The sequence below is a fragment of the Pseudonaja textilis genome, chromosome 11, assembly GCF_049901715.1.
Source record: "Pseudonaja textilis isolate UNSWEBS1 chromosome 11, rPseTex1.2, whole genome shotgun sequence".
In the NCBI taxonomy this organism is placed as follows: domain Eukaryota; kingdom Metazoa; phylum Chordata; class Lepidosauria; order Squamata; family Elapidae; genus Pseudonaja; species Pseudonaja textilis.
Genome location: NC_142000.1, coordinates 16,709,134 through 16,724,065, shown reverse-complemented (window position 1 = coordinate 16,724,065; position 14,932 = coordinate 16,709,134). Strand labels below are relative to the sequence as shown.

Sequence of the window (14,932 nt, the reverse complement as noted above, 5' to 3'; positions counted from 1 at the left end):
CAAATGGTCTAGGATTTCTTGCTTGAGAAGGAGGTTGGACTAGGAGGCCTTCAAGATCTCTTCCAACTCTGTTATTCTGTTCTGTACTATTATTATTATTATTATTATTATTATTATTATTATTATTATTATTATTATTATTATTATTATTATTATTATTTACACTGAGAGCATTTGCACCAAGACAAATTCTTTGTGTGCCCAATAACACTTGGCCAATAAAGAATTCTATTCTATTCTATTCTATTCTATTCTATTCTATTCTATTCTATTCTATTCTATTCTATTCCTACTCCTATTCCATTTATATTCTATTCTTATGTCCATATTCTATTCTGTTCTGTTCTGTTCTGTTCTGTTCCGTTCCGTTCCGTTCCGTTCCATTCCATTCCATTCCATTCCATTGCACTCCACTTCATTCTACTCTACTCTTCTATTCTATTCTATTCTATTCCTACTCCTATTCCATTTCTATTCTATTCTTATGTCCATATTCTATTCTGTTCTGTTCTGTTCTGTTCCGTTCCGTTCCGTTCCATTCTATTCCATTCCACTGCACTGCACTCCACTTCATTCTATTCTATTCTATTCTATTCTATTCTATTCTATTCTATTCTATTCTATTCTATTCTATTCCTACTCCTATTCCATTTATATTCTATTCTTATGTCCATATTCTATTCTGTTCTGTTCTGTTCTGTTCTGTTCTGTTCTGTTCGTTCCGTTCCGTTCCATTCTATTCCATTCCACTGCACTGCACTCCACTTCACTCTATTCTATTCTATTCTATTCTATTCTATTCTATTCTATTCTATTCTATTCTATTCTATTCTATTCTATTCTATTCCTACTCCTATTCCATTTCTATTCTATTCTTATGTCCATATTCTATTCTGTTCTGTTCTGTTCTGTTCTGTTCCGTTCCGTTCCATTCCATTCCATTCCATTCCATTCCATTACACTCCACTTCATTCTATTCTACTCTATTCTACTCTATTCTATTCTATTCTATTCTATTCTATTCTATTCTATTCTATTCTATTCTATTCTATTCCTACTCCTATTCCATTTCTATTCTATTCTTATGTCCATATTCTATTCTGTTCTGTTCTGTTCTGTTCTGTTCTGTTCCGTTCCGTTCCGTTCCATTCTATTCCATTCCACTGCACTGCACTCCACTTCACTCTATTCTATTCTATTCTATTCTATTCTATTCTATTCTATTCTATTCTATTCTATTCCTACTCCTATTCCATTTCTATTCTATTCTTATGTCCATATTCTGTTCTGTTCTGTTCTGTTCTGTTCTGTTCCGTTCCGTTCCGTTCCATTCTATTCCATTCCACTGCACTGCACTCCACTTCACTCTATTCTTTCTTACTCCTATTCTATTCTATTCTATTCTATTCTATTCTATTCTACTCTACTCTACTCTACTCTACTCTACTCTACTCTACTCTACTCTACTCTACTCTCTATTCCTACTCCTACTCCTACTCCTACTCCTCTTCTCTTCTCTTCTCTTCTCTTCTCTTCTCTTCTCTTCTCTTCTCTTCTCTTCTCTTCTCTTCTCTTCTCTTCCCTTCCCTTCCCTTCCCTTCTCTTCTCTTCTTCGTGCCAAGTGAGAATGAGGAAGAGGGCAAGGAGGGAACGGGTATCCCTAAGTCATCAAGAGAACATGGTTTGATTGTTGCAGCTTCCTTTGCAGTGGGTTAGCCCTGGACTTGGATGTCCTGAAGTCCTAACGGATGGTCCACGGCAAGGATGTTGTTCTTTCGTCCTTTTTGTCATGTTGCTTTCTGTCCTCCCTCCCTTTCCCCCCCCCACCCTCCTTAAGTTCATTGCTGGCGTTAACAGATCTGCTGATACAAAGCAAATATGTCACATTGGCAGCTGTTACTTAGGAGTCTTTTTTTTTTTTCCCCTTCCTTCTCTCGCCTTCCTCCTCCTCCTCCTCCCCATCCCACCTCAAGCTCCTCTTTATTGCATTTTGTTTGGGAATAATTGCAAAGCTTTTATGTCGAATTCTGCATAAATGCCACTGAGTAGGAGGGCACGGGCTTGCTTTCTATTATTCTGCCCCTCACACACGTCTCCTTTCTCTCTTCCCCCAACCCCCAACCCCCCCCACCCCTCCATCTCTTTCCAGAACCACACGTTGAGCCAGCATGCTCAGTGAGCGTAGCACGACAGGAGACCTCTCTGCGGAGGACTTGACGGAAACTCAGTGGGGAGGACCATTTGAACATTACATCCAATCAAAGTGTCATTTGCAACCCAGATGTAAAACTCTAATGATTTGGCCATGAGGCGCTGCTATTATAAGCAGCTGGAAATGAATATTAATGGAAGAGATTAAAAGTATTCCATGCGCAGTATTTTTTATTGTCCTGTTTGAGCTAAGTGAACTTTAAACCTTCTGCTTCTGATTGAATTTATAGTTGCTAGATAAAGAAAAAAGAAAAAAAAAATCTGCTTTTGATGCGCTTATTCCTTCGTTGCTTCTTGTATTATACGGATAGTTCTAGATTTAGGAGTGTTTCCTTCTCCCCCACTCTCTCCTTTTGTTCTTTCTTTTTTCTTCCTTTCAGTTAGGACTTTTTTTCCTTCCCTGTTTAACCGCTTTTTTTTTTTTTCATTGCAATTTTTAGGTAATTGTGCATCGTGATGTGATGGCTTGGCTATTGTCTGAATATATTATTTTTTACACTTTTTTGTTTTGGTTTTTTTGGTTTTTTTTTAACAATTAAAGACTAAATGCTTTGATTGGATTTGCCAGTTCACCGGACAGTGATTAATAATAATAATAATAATTAAAAAAAATGTAATAATGAATTTCATCAGTTTCAGTGCAACTGGATGATCTGCTTTATAAATGTGACTGAATCTGATTGCATTAACTAATACAGTTCAATAAAGGGAATACATTGGATGAATGTCAAGTCCTTGATTTCCCCCTTAATGGATGCTACAGGTGATGTTTAAGAGCAAAAACGTCAGACGGGAATAGCTTGTAAAGTCTAGAACTTGCCACTAAATTTGAAGCCCCCAAAAGTCACCAAAAGGTAAGTTGGGTTTTCTAAAACGTTGTCAACAAAGTTTACATCTCTCTACAACTGCACCTTTTTACAGGCGTGGGATTCAGATTTTTTAACAACTGGTTCTGTGGACGTGGCTTAGTTGGTGGGCGTGGCTTGGTGGTCATGTGACTGGGTGGACATGGCATGGTGGTCATGTGACTGGCTGGGCATGGCCAACTCAATATCACTCACATCGAGGCATGCATCTCCTCACCTGGCCTCTCATGACTGTGGGGATGCTGCAACAGTCGTAAGTGTGAAAAATGGTCATAAGTCACTTTTTTAAGTGCCATTGTAACTTTGAATGGTCATTCCACACAAGCAAAGTACCAGCAAAGGAGGGGAAAAACCTCCAGAGCCGTTCCTGAGACAGGAAGTCTGGTCCTGCCAAGAATATAATATGGGTTAACTGAGAGGCAGTTTCTGTAAGCAACACCAGAATGTTTCCTTCCTGCCTTCCTTACAGGATTAGGCCAGTAATTTCTTCTAACCACCAGTTCTCCGAACTGCTTAGAATGTTAACAACCGGTTCTAGTGAATAGGTGCAAACTGGTAGAATCCCACCCCTGCCTTTTTGTGAATTGAGTCTTGGTCTATCATCTCAAGAAGTTGCATTGGCCATGTGTTATGTGTAGCAGATTCCAATTCATAAACATATGTGAAACATCTTCCCTGGTGTGGTGGTCTAGAGGTGGAGCTCTCGCCTCACAATCAGGAGGCTGTGAGTTCAATCCTAGGTGGAGGCAGATATTTCTCTCCCTGGGCACACTGAGAATGTATCTGCTACATAAAGCTCTGCATTGGCAACAGGAAGGGCATCCAGCCAGTAAACAATCTGGTCCATTCAGTTGCTCAGACTCCACCCTGCAAGGGACTATGGGATCATTAAAAAAGGATGATATGAAACAGCTTCCCTCAGATGAGACTTTACATATATGGTGGACATTACCCACAATGGGTACAGATTTTTGGACCTGAAACTTAGCATATCTGAAAGACACCAAACTGGTAGAGGGTTGATGTATAAAGATGGTGTGGACCACAGAAACCAAATTCCACCAAGATTTTGTCACAAGGGGCATCATCATTATCAATGTTTCAGAGGACAATATCTGAAAAGCTAATCCGTAAAAGAAAATGAAGGTTATTTACTCAGATTTTATATATGGTTTCTAATGATCTCTCTTCTAGAGAGCAGGTTACAATTATGAACAAAATAAAAGTCCATCAGCACATTTGGGATAAGAAAAGAACATTTTTCATAAATGCTATAATGCAATAACCAACCAGGTTTTGTGATGATACACATATAGACTTGGTTTGGAAACAGTTTTGCATTTCCTATGTTCCAGAACAAATCTCAAGCAGAACCCAACATTTGCCGGTATACAACAGTTTTCTACAAGCACCTAACTGGAAAGACTTTATGAACACAGTGTTGGCAAGAACCACTGAGCAAAGGTTCAAAATATAGCAAAGGTCTGAAAGCTGAAAGATTACTTGATCAGTTAGTCTGAGCAGGGAATAAAAATTTCAGATGAAAGCAGATGTCTTTTTAGTCCCTGTAGTTTTATGGGGATCAGCAAGAATTGACAAGAATATGGATCTAACATTGATTGGGTTCTTTTAGATCCAAGAATGCTTGAGTCTTAATATATTTGAGAATTATATTGTAAATGAATTCACATTTTGAACTGAGTAAGTATTTTAAAAACTTCCAACAATGTGGCTTGCTCCCTAAAAATCAATACTTTTGACGTGTTGCCAGATTAAATTTTGGAGACAGCTTAATGGGAGGAGAAGGATGTGAATGAACAGCATAATCCTAGATTGGAAAGAATAATTCTCTGGGGGGGGGGGGTTTAGAGTAGATGCTAAAACATTTCCTGGATTTGGCCTTTATTTTTTTTTTAAGAATGCTGTTTTTAACATTAGGGGTGAAATTATTGTTTCATCCTCTTTTGCTACATAAACACATACAACAGGGCTAATTGGAAATGCAAGCATTTCTGTGCTAAGTGTGTACAAGGAGAGACTGGAGAAATTTCATTCATGTTCTTTCTCTGATTAGGGAAATCTCTGATACTATAAAATTTAGGATTTTTTTCTAACCCTAATGCACCACATACTGATGAAGAATTGATATCCAATACATTTGCAGAATATTAGATCACTAGCTATAGCATGTTGATTGTGGCTCAACCTTTCTCTCTAAAAGTTTTTAAAATAGTTACTCAGCTCCAAATGTGAATTCATTTACAGTATAATTCTCAAATATATTAAGACTCAAGCTTTGATCTAAAAGAACCCATCAAGAATTCTTCAATGTTACATCCATATTCTTGGCAATTCATGCTGATTCCCATAAAAGTGTTTTGTTCATTTCTTGTATGAACAAGGGTACATCAAAACAGAGAGAGAGGGAGAGAGGGAGGGAGAGAGAGGGAAGATAAAAAGGAAGGAAGAAGAGAAAGATTTTAAGAAAGAAAGAGAGAGAAAGGAAAGAAAATGAAGGAAGGGAAAGAAAGAGAAAAGAAAGAAGAAAGAGAAAGAAAGGGAAGAAAGGAAGGGAAAGAAAGAAACAAAAAAGAAAGACAGAGAAGAAAGCAAGCATTGGTGACATGTAAGATATGCAAACTTTGATTTTTTTTCCCACACAGAGAGATACTTTTACCAAACTTACACAAGCACAGTTAATCAAGAGGGGGAAAGCTACATGCAAATGTATCTGCATAATTACATGTCACGAGAACAATTATAAATACTCAAAGATAATTATTAGATATCACAAGACAAGTTCCAAAGTTTTCCTGTCCTGTCAGATTTTACAGAGTTCTGTTTTGACACCATAGAAAAGAGTTTCTGCAATTTGCTAGATTTGTTCTTCTTCTTCTTCTTCTTCTTCTTCTTCTTCTTCTTCTTCTTCTTCTTCTTCTTCTTCTTCTTCTTCTTCTTCCTCCTCCTCCTCCTCCCTCCTCCTCCTCCTCCTCCTCCTCCTCCTCCTCCTCCTCCTCCTCCTCCTCCTCCTCTTCTTCTTCTTCTTCTTCTTCTTCTTCTTCTTCTTCTTCTTCTTCTTCTTCTTCTTCTTCTTCTTCTTCTTCTTCTTCTTCCTCTTCCTCTTCCTCTTCTTCTAAAGATGGACTATAGAAAGACAGAATTCTGTCAAATTAACAGGGTGCCCAGGGCAGTACGGAAGCCTAGCAATATTCTTAAAAGATAAAATCCTAACTCTGCCAAATGCTACAATTTTTAAAAATGGCCCAGATTTTCCAGAACTGGGAAAATGTGAAGGGCTTTTTTTTTCCCTACTGGTGTGCAAAATAATAATCCTATTTATCATTCTTTGGATTTTGCCAATGAAAAGCACTGTTTGAGCTCGGTGGTTTTCTTAAGGATTTTTCAGGACCCAGCTAGTAACCTGAGTCTCTTCTGTAGTATCTTCAGTTAGACTAAATCACTTTGCAACAACTTGGAAGGGTATTTCTCAAATCTGGCAACTTTAAAATGTGTGGACTTCAACTCCCAGAATCCCCCAGCCAGCTGGTTGAGGAATTCTGGGAGTTGAAACCCCCTCATCTTAAAGTTGCCAAAGTTGAGAAACCCTCACTTAGAAATTTATAGGATCTGTGAAATAGACAAGAACAATCTTTTTTTTTCTCCTTTTCTCAAAGTAACCCCTATTGCAATAAAGTTTGTTTTGGAGAGAGAGAAAGAGAGTGAGTTTTATAGTTTTAACAGTGTACAGTACACATTTTAGTCATTTCTTTCGGCTATTTCCCCAGAACGAGCAATGCAAATATACTAATTTAAGTGTCACTTCTGGAAACAGGCTATGTAGGATGGGGAAGGGAGAGCACTTAGCAAAAAATCATATGTATGGCTCTATTGAGAAAGCTGTATGTCTCACCACGGGGAGCTGTCGGTGGCCAATGCTAAAATTCAAGCTATGCCACTATAGGTGTTTCAAAAATCAAACAGTAAGTTTTGTATTGCTGGCCTTCTAACCATGTAATAAAGCTTGAGGGAGAAAGTGGCACTCAGACCCCATGCGGCAAGAAATCTAAAGTGTTCCAGTACACAATTTGTGATTCTCTCTCTTTTTAAAAACTTCTCTCTCTCTCTTGACTTATGCCATATAAAGATTTTTAATTTCCGCTCAACTGTTGTGCTCTGAATTTTTCTTATTTTCCACCCCACTTGGTAGCCAGAGAAGCACACGGGGGAGATAACTGCTGGTTGAGGTGAATGCTGACACACACACACAAAAGAGCTCACAATACAAGTAAGAAAGCTGATTTTTACTTGGGCAATGGGTGTGACAAGGCTTCAATGGACAATTTGGGGCAGAGCTGAATGGAATGGGAGGCTCAAGGCCCAGGCTCAGCACGCTGTGAAAAGAAACTGGCAAAGAATTGACCATCATGGGCAAACTATTCGTCTAAATAATAAGCACCTTCCGGCAAAACTCTCAACTCTCATGTTCTAAAGGCAGATTATATTCTCGCTCTTTCTTCAAGCGAGGAAGGGTGGGCAAAATATAGCTTGTTGTTTCCTGATAAACCTCTGGCTATTGTTTGACGGGCCCCTCAGCCCCTCTTTTTATTTCAGTTTTCTGCCTTGCCACAAAGAAGCCACATGACTTGGGAGTTTTGTTCCTAGGGGGGCTTGCTAGCACGTTATGAAACTCGCTACCAGCCGATATTCAGTGATGCTACCTATTTATAGACTTCTGCAAGGAACCTGTCAAATTCGCTTTTGTTTGCTTATTACAAAGTAAGTCCACCTTGTATTGTATCGGGGCCTTCTGCTTCAGCAGGGGGGTGGACTAAAAGACCTCCAGGGTCCCTTCCAGCTCTATTCTGATGGATTGATTCCCCCCCCCCCCCGCTTCCTGCAACTGAGGACGTTTCTACTTTCCACAAGAGACCAACCAGAAAGGGAGTAACTCGCCACGGCCTATTCACCTCAGCTAACCCACCAGAGTCAACTGGCCATGGGACGCCTCATCATCGGACAATTCAACAACTCAATTTAATTATTTAAAATAATTTTTAAAATTTTTTTTAATGTCTGCCATTCACATTTCATTTTGTCCCTCTTTTTGCATCCTTCTTTTTAATGATTCTATTCCACCCTTTTAGTGTAACTAACAGTCTTCACTGCAGCTACCTGGACATTGAACGGCATCTAAAAGAAGGGCCTTTCCAGAGAAACCATCATCATTGCTGGAGCTACAGATGTGGAATATTTGAAATCATTGGTCTATTTGTATGTGGAACCCTAAAACTTGATCTTCTTTCATGAATATCAGCTGTCTTGAGATCTATAAATGCCATGTGATTGGCATGGTGGTGCAGTGGTCAGAATGCAGTATTGCAGGCTAATGCTGCTCACAGCCAAGAGTTCGATCCTGACCGGCTCAAGGTTGACTCCACCTTTCATCCTTCCGAGTTCAGTGAAATGAGGACCCAGATTGTTGGAAGAAAATATGCAAATAATGCTGACATTGTAAACTGCTCAAGGAGTGCTGTAAAGCACTATGGGATGATATATATTAGTCTTATTGATGTCGCTATTGCCATTTTCAACAAAAAGTAGTTGGCGTAATCGTTAACTTCTTCAATCTTACCTTAAAGAATACCAGATAGGACATCAAGCCAGTTTACCTCAGAAAAACAGGAAGTCTCTGCTTGTATGCTGGATTCATTTTCAAATGTGTCCCCAAATGGTAGAAATTAGAATTAAGATGGAGAACTGCCATCAGCAAGAAGGATATTTTGTTATTAACCATTCCCCTATTTGTATTTTCTTCAAAAGCAATTTTTCTGCCGGTGACCCACACATTCAGTAGAGTTTCTCCAACACAATATTACTGAACGTTGAAATGATCCCTTACAGCTTTTCCATAAAGATACCAACAATGTCTGTAAAATGCATTTGTCTCCTAGGCCTTCCTCAAAATGAGGTTCAGGCTGACCCAGTTTGCAAAACATCCTTGAGCCAATCACTGGCTAGCACACATTCCCAAAGGCAACCTGGGTGGGCAGGAAGCCATTGGAGCAGATGGCCATCTTCTGAGGCAGCCAAGAGACCACATATGTGTCTCCAGGCTGGGGGTTATTGGCATCGGTTTCCCAATGCGAATGTCAAAATGGCAGGCCTAAAGTAGCTTCCTCCCTCCAAGAAATAGGCATTTCCCTGACCCAATTTGGTGGCCGAGGTTTTGCAAATAATTTGGAGAAAGCGTCCTACCTCCCTGCCTTTTTGGTGGACCCACAGGGAGAGACAACCATTGGGAGAGCAAACAACCATTTGGCCATCCTATGTTGTCACCGATCAGGGCTGGTTTTAATGAAAAAGCAGGTCCAAGTATTCTACATCCCTTTAATCATTTCAAGAAGCAAGAAGCAAGTGAATGAGAATATGAAGAACTGTGGTGAGGGTGATTTTGGCCCGGCCTTCCTATGAACACACACATCCTGAGATGCCGCTGTACAAGTTTTTAGAATAATGATAGCGTATCACCTCCTTTAGTTCATTCCTGCTTCTTGGAGAGCATCTTTGCAAGTTGTATTATACCAAATTGGGCACTAAACCACACACACACGTTTGCCCTTGACCCACAGCCTAAGAATCACAGGCAGGTAATTCAGGGACATTTTGGGCATTATCTCAATGGGGTTGGTAGGAAGGCAAAGCCATTATTGCTGTTTTTGTAGTTTCTTAGAAAGACATTTTAAAACCCTGCGACGGCCTGATCAAACTACAAATAACTGAAGCTTTTCCCCAGCAAAAGTCTCTAGTTGATCTCTGCTAAGGGATGAAAGGTAGATGATCCTTTTATCCTTTTAGACCATCTATGCCCCTGATGGTGAACCTATGGCCACAGGTGGCACGCAGGGCCATTTCTGTGGGCACGCAAGCCCCAGCCAAACTTACCTGCACTGCGCATGCGTGCGCCTCCCAACTGATTTTCAGCTTATTTGAGGCCGTTCTTGCCCTCCTGGAGACTCAAGGGAAGCCCTTGCAACCTCAGGAGGCTGAAAAATGGGCCTTCCAGAAATATCGGAAGTGCCAAAACGGGCCCGGTTTTCAGCCTCCAAAGGCTGCAAAGGCTTCCCTCGAGCCTCCGGGAGGGCGAAAACAGCCTCAAATGGGCCAAAAATCAGCTGGGAGGCGCACGCATGCACAATACAGGTAACAGGATGGGTAGGTGTATTGCATGTGCATGCACGGAGGGGGGGCAGGGTGCATTGCATTGTGGGTGCCGGTACACACACGCTTTTGGCACACCACAACCAAAAGTTTCGCCATCATTGGTCTATGCAGTTGTGGAATTCAAGCCGGGTTGCAGGGCAGATCCCACCACCTCCAAAAAGACCAAACCACTTTTCTCCCAGAGCGCAGCCGCACTGCAGCTGACCCCGTGTGCACTCCAGGAACTGCTCATCCCGGCCGGACCTTGGAAGCTTGCAGAGCTCAGAGGTGGTGGCCCTTAGGCAGCAACGGGGGCTCTCCAGCAGGGGTGAAACACGTCTGACCGGTTCGCCAAACTCAGCAAAAAAAATTAGCTACCGGTTTTTATCAAACTTGTGCGAACCGGCTGAATCCCATCAATGGTTCTCAACCAGTGAACATATCCCATCTCTATTCAGCGGTTTGTGGTTGTTCAGTTACTAAGTTGTGTCCAACTCTTTGCAACTCCATGGGCCACAGTACACCAGGTCCTTCCCTTCCCCCGTTGTCTCCCAGAGGTTGCCCAAACTCATGTTCATTGTGTTGAACACACTATTTCACCATCTCTCCCTTCTTCTGCCTTCAGCCTTTCCAAGATCATGGTCTTTTCCAATGAGTTCCTCTTTTTTCACTAGGTAGCCAATGAATTTGAAAAAATATGAAGTGTTTTGTAACAAAGGTGTTAGGAAGGGAATTACCATCTATCTACCTTCGCTATCTGACCATGATTTAGTAAAAGTAAGATGGTGACGAACATTGATTTCCAACTGAACTGGAGGTGCTTTCTTTGAACCAAAATATAACTTCATACCTAAACGTAACTTAATGCAGAGAGTTGGGTAGATATAATCAGGGCAAAATTCTGCTCTATTTTAAAAATTAGCCTAGAGGAGAAATTTGCAATATGTAGATTTCATTATTTTCCCTTCCCTGTTTCTTAGAGCTTTACATTCACATGAACAAAAGCCTCAACGAATAAACCCAAGCCTACTACAGACACTTTAGAAAAATCAGTAGATGATTGGAGAGAAATCTTGTAACAGCCTATACTGCAATTTCCCCCTTTTCAGTTCAGGATTTCAGAATAAATCATCTTATCGGGTTGCTTAGAACCTGAGAGGGTGGCGTGCATTTGTGGACTCAAACTTGCCAAAATAGTCTCATGTCCTATATGTTTTTTGTTCTTCTTCTTGTTTTTCATAAAGAAAGGAGTGTTCTGTTTTTCACTTGGTGTCATGGAAACACAAACGCTTTCCTTAGGTTTGGAATTTTCTTGATCGCAACATCATCAGTTGGTTTCCTACTTTGGAATAAGATTTGCCAATGTCTCCCATATGTTCTCTGATTGCTACTGCACAGATAGCAATATAACCCCACAGAGACTTAGTTTGAAAACCATCCTTCTGCTTTAAGGAGAAGGAAGATGGCAGCTTCAATTGTTTGTTTATCTGTTTGTTTTAGCAAAAGCAATGGAGCTCTTGTAGGTCTGTCCTGTGTATCATCCTATTCCTTCTGCTACTGGAAAATTGGAGTTGTACATGCAAGGTAAGTAGATTTATTGGCAGTTAGGTAGGTCAGAGATAGATAGCAGGCAGACAGACATACAGATAGATAGATAGATAGATAGATAGATAGATAGATAGATAGATAGATAGATAGATAGATAGATAGATAGGCAGGCAGGCAGGCAGGCAGGCAGGCAGGCAGGCAGGCAAGCAGACAGGCAGAGATATAAGGTAAGTAGTAGGAAGGATAGGGTAGGATAGGGAAAGGTAGGATAGGATAGGATCAGTGGTGGGATTCAAAAACATTTCCTACCGGTTCAGTGGGCATGGCTTGGTGGGCATAGCAGGGGAAGGATACTGCAAAATCCCCATTCCTTCCTCACTCCACTAACCTGCTTTCCAGCTCCATTCTCCTGTGCAGGGCAACAAAAAAAGACCCAGCCAATCAGCTGGGACTCGGGAGGCAGAGAATAGAGGGGGGTGGGGCCAGTCAGAGGTGAGATTTGCTGGTTCTCCAAACTACTCAAAATTTCCGCTACCGGTTCTCCAGAACGGGTCAGAACCTTCTGAATACCACCTCTGGATAGGATAGGATAGGATAGGATAGGATAGGATAGGATAGGATAGGATAGGATAGGATATAGGGATGGATGGATGCATGAGATAAATTGGTGATAGATATAGATATACATATATAGAGATGGAGGTAGAGACAGTGTGTCTGTATGTCTGTGTTCAAAACTTTTTCTCAGCCAACCCTGCAATTTATAAATAATTCTCCTTTGCTCTATATTAAGAACTAGCACTCTGTGGAAAGACTGTCCTACTTTAAGAAGAAGAAAAAAAAACACTCAGTTTTCATTATCTTCAATTAAAGAGAACTTGCATTTGAAATGTCTCTTTAGTGAAATTCTCATATCAACCCTTCCTTAATTTTTCTGAAGGGAGAAGGGTGAAGTGAAGAAGTGTGTCCCCCTCTGTGTCCACCAGTCTTCTGCAGTCTTTCTGACTTCCCCTACTAACCTCTCCATTGAAGGGAACTGATATGACGCACCTGAAGCTTTCCAAACGAAACAGGTGATGCAGTCAACCAAAGATTCCAATGTCCACTAAGTCCTTGAATTTCTCCCTTCCATATGCCAACAAGACTTAAAAAAGTACTTTCCATGGATTGGATTATTTCTTTAGATCCTTGGATCCCTAGATGCGTAAAACTTGCATTGACTTTAAGGAATAGATTTCCTTCATTGACTTTGGGATTTAACACATCATTTTTCAGTGAGCAAGAGGTGACCTGAAACTGTCTAGTTTTGAAAATATGGGATTTCCTGTGACTTATTGGGGCCCGATAACAACTGAACTTGAGAGGACAAAAGATGCCGGGAGCAGTTATTAAATGCTCCAGGTTAGAATTGGGGGGAAGGGGGGGGAATCTGTAATTCATAATAATGAAACTATTGCAAGCTAAAGAATATCAAATGAAAAATTAAGATGGGATGTCACATGCGTTTACAATTGGGGCAGCAATGGAAACTAATCAAGGAGAGAAGCAGTCTTGAAACATTTCCTGCCAGTTAGAACAATGAATCGGTGGAACGAATTGACTCCAGAAGTTGCAAATGCTTCAACATGGGAAGTTTTTAAGACATTGGACAACCGGTTGTCTGAAGTGGTGTAGGGTTTCCTGCCTAGGCAGGGGGTTGGACTAGCTTCCCAAGGTCCCTTCCAACTCTGTTATTCTGTTCTGTTCTGGTTTAATAGCAGTAGCAATAGCATTAGACTTATATACCGTTTGACAGTGCTTGACATTTTACAACAGAAGAGTCTTCAAATACCAACTTAAGATACTGCAATGTCCACGAGGCTGGAGTTTCAAAACGTCTTTGCTTCCTGCAAAGAACGTCCGATTCACAGCTGGCTTTTATCTTCTTGAAGGAGGGGCCATTACCTTGCAGCCTTACTCCTGAGTTGCCTGTGCTGCTGCAGCTGCTCTTTCCTACAAGCAGCCCTGCACACACGCGCACTTGGCACAGGCTCCTCAGGAACCTCCTTATCGCTGCTGCCAGCCCCCACAATCTCAGAAGGCAGCAGTCCACTCCCTAATGGTCCTGGCCCCTCATCTCCTCAGCTGTCCACACTTGCTGCCAGCTAACCACAACACAACCATGTTATTAATTTAACTGTAGAGACTCACTTAACAACGGTGGCAAGAAAGGTTTTAAGGCCAAACTGACTTAATATATTTCTCACTTACAAGCAGAAAGTTTGAGCCTCAACTTTGGTTGTAAATTGAGGACTAGCTGCCCTACAACCTACAGCAACCCAAAGGCCATTTGGCTTCTCTTTCCATGCCTCCATCAAAAGCAAGTTATTCCACCTCCCAAGTTATTCCGGTGTTCTACTCTTGAACAGTTCGTATTGCTAAGGAAATGTTTGTTGCTATTTATAATAACAGCTTCTGCTTCTCTCAACAAAAGTGCTCAAATTATAGGGGGAACAGGTTAGGGAAGATTCAGCCCCCAGCTAAAAGCTCTTAACAGCTAAAAAAGCAAGATATCATTTATCTAAAAGTCGGAACATGGCAAAAGAGTGGGGCTTACGCTATAGGAGATCAAAACAGGCCTCCAAGGAGACAGCTTCGACCGGGTTTGCTCTTTTAACAGATTTAACAGAGTTGAAAGGGACCTTGTAGGTCATCTAGTCCAACCCCCCACCCAAGCAGGAGATCCTACACCATTTCTGACAGGTGGCAGTCTAATCTCTTCTTGAAAGCTTCCAGGGATGATGCTCCCACAAATTCTGAAGGCAACTCCTGTTCCATGGGTTGATTGTTCCCACTGTCAGAAATTTTCTCCTTATTTCCAGGTTGAATCTCTTCTTGATCAATTCCCATCCATTATTCCTTGTCTGGCCTTTTGGTGCTTTGGGGGAAAGCATGAAGGAAAAAGTGAGAATGCTAAATTACACCATGGCTAATTGTGCAAATGATATGACATCCAGTGTCACACAGAAGACAACAGGATCAACTTAGCTTCCCAAAGTACAAAATGGCAACCAAGCAAATACAGCCAGTTACATATTACCGTTATTACCAGAACATATTACGCCCAA

General features: G+C 41.0%; 1 protein-coding gene across 2 annotated transcripts in view; it reads left to right on the top strand.

Annotated features, from left to right (window-relative positions):
- Window positions 1–2,936, top strand: part of ZNF423 (zinc finger protein 423) — a 254,995-nt gene extending 252,059 nt beyond the window's left edge. For both annotated transcript variants that reach the window (XM_087940679.1, XM_087940678.1), the window contains one exon: window positions 2,150–2,936. In XM_087940679.1, the coding sequence (XP_087796805.1) occupies window positions 2,150–2,179 (30 nt within the window). In that variant the 3' untranslated portion in view covers window positions 2,180–2,936. The remainder of the gene's footprint in view (window positions 1–2,149) is intronic.
- Window positions 2,937–14,932: the final 11,996 nt, after the last annotated feature.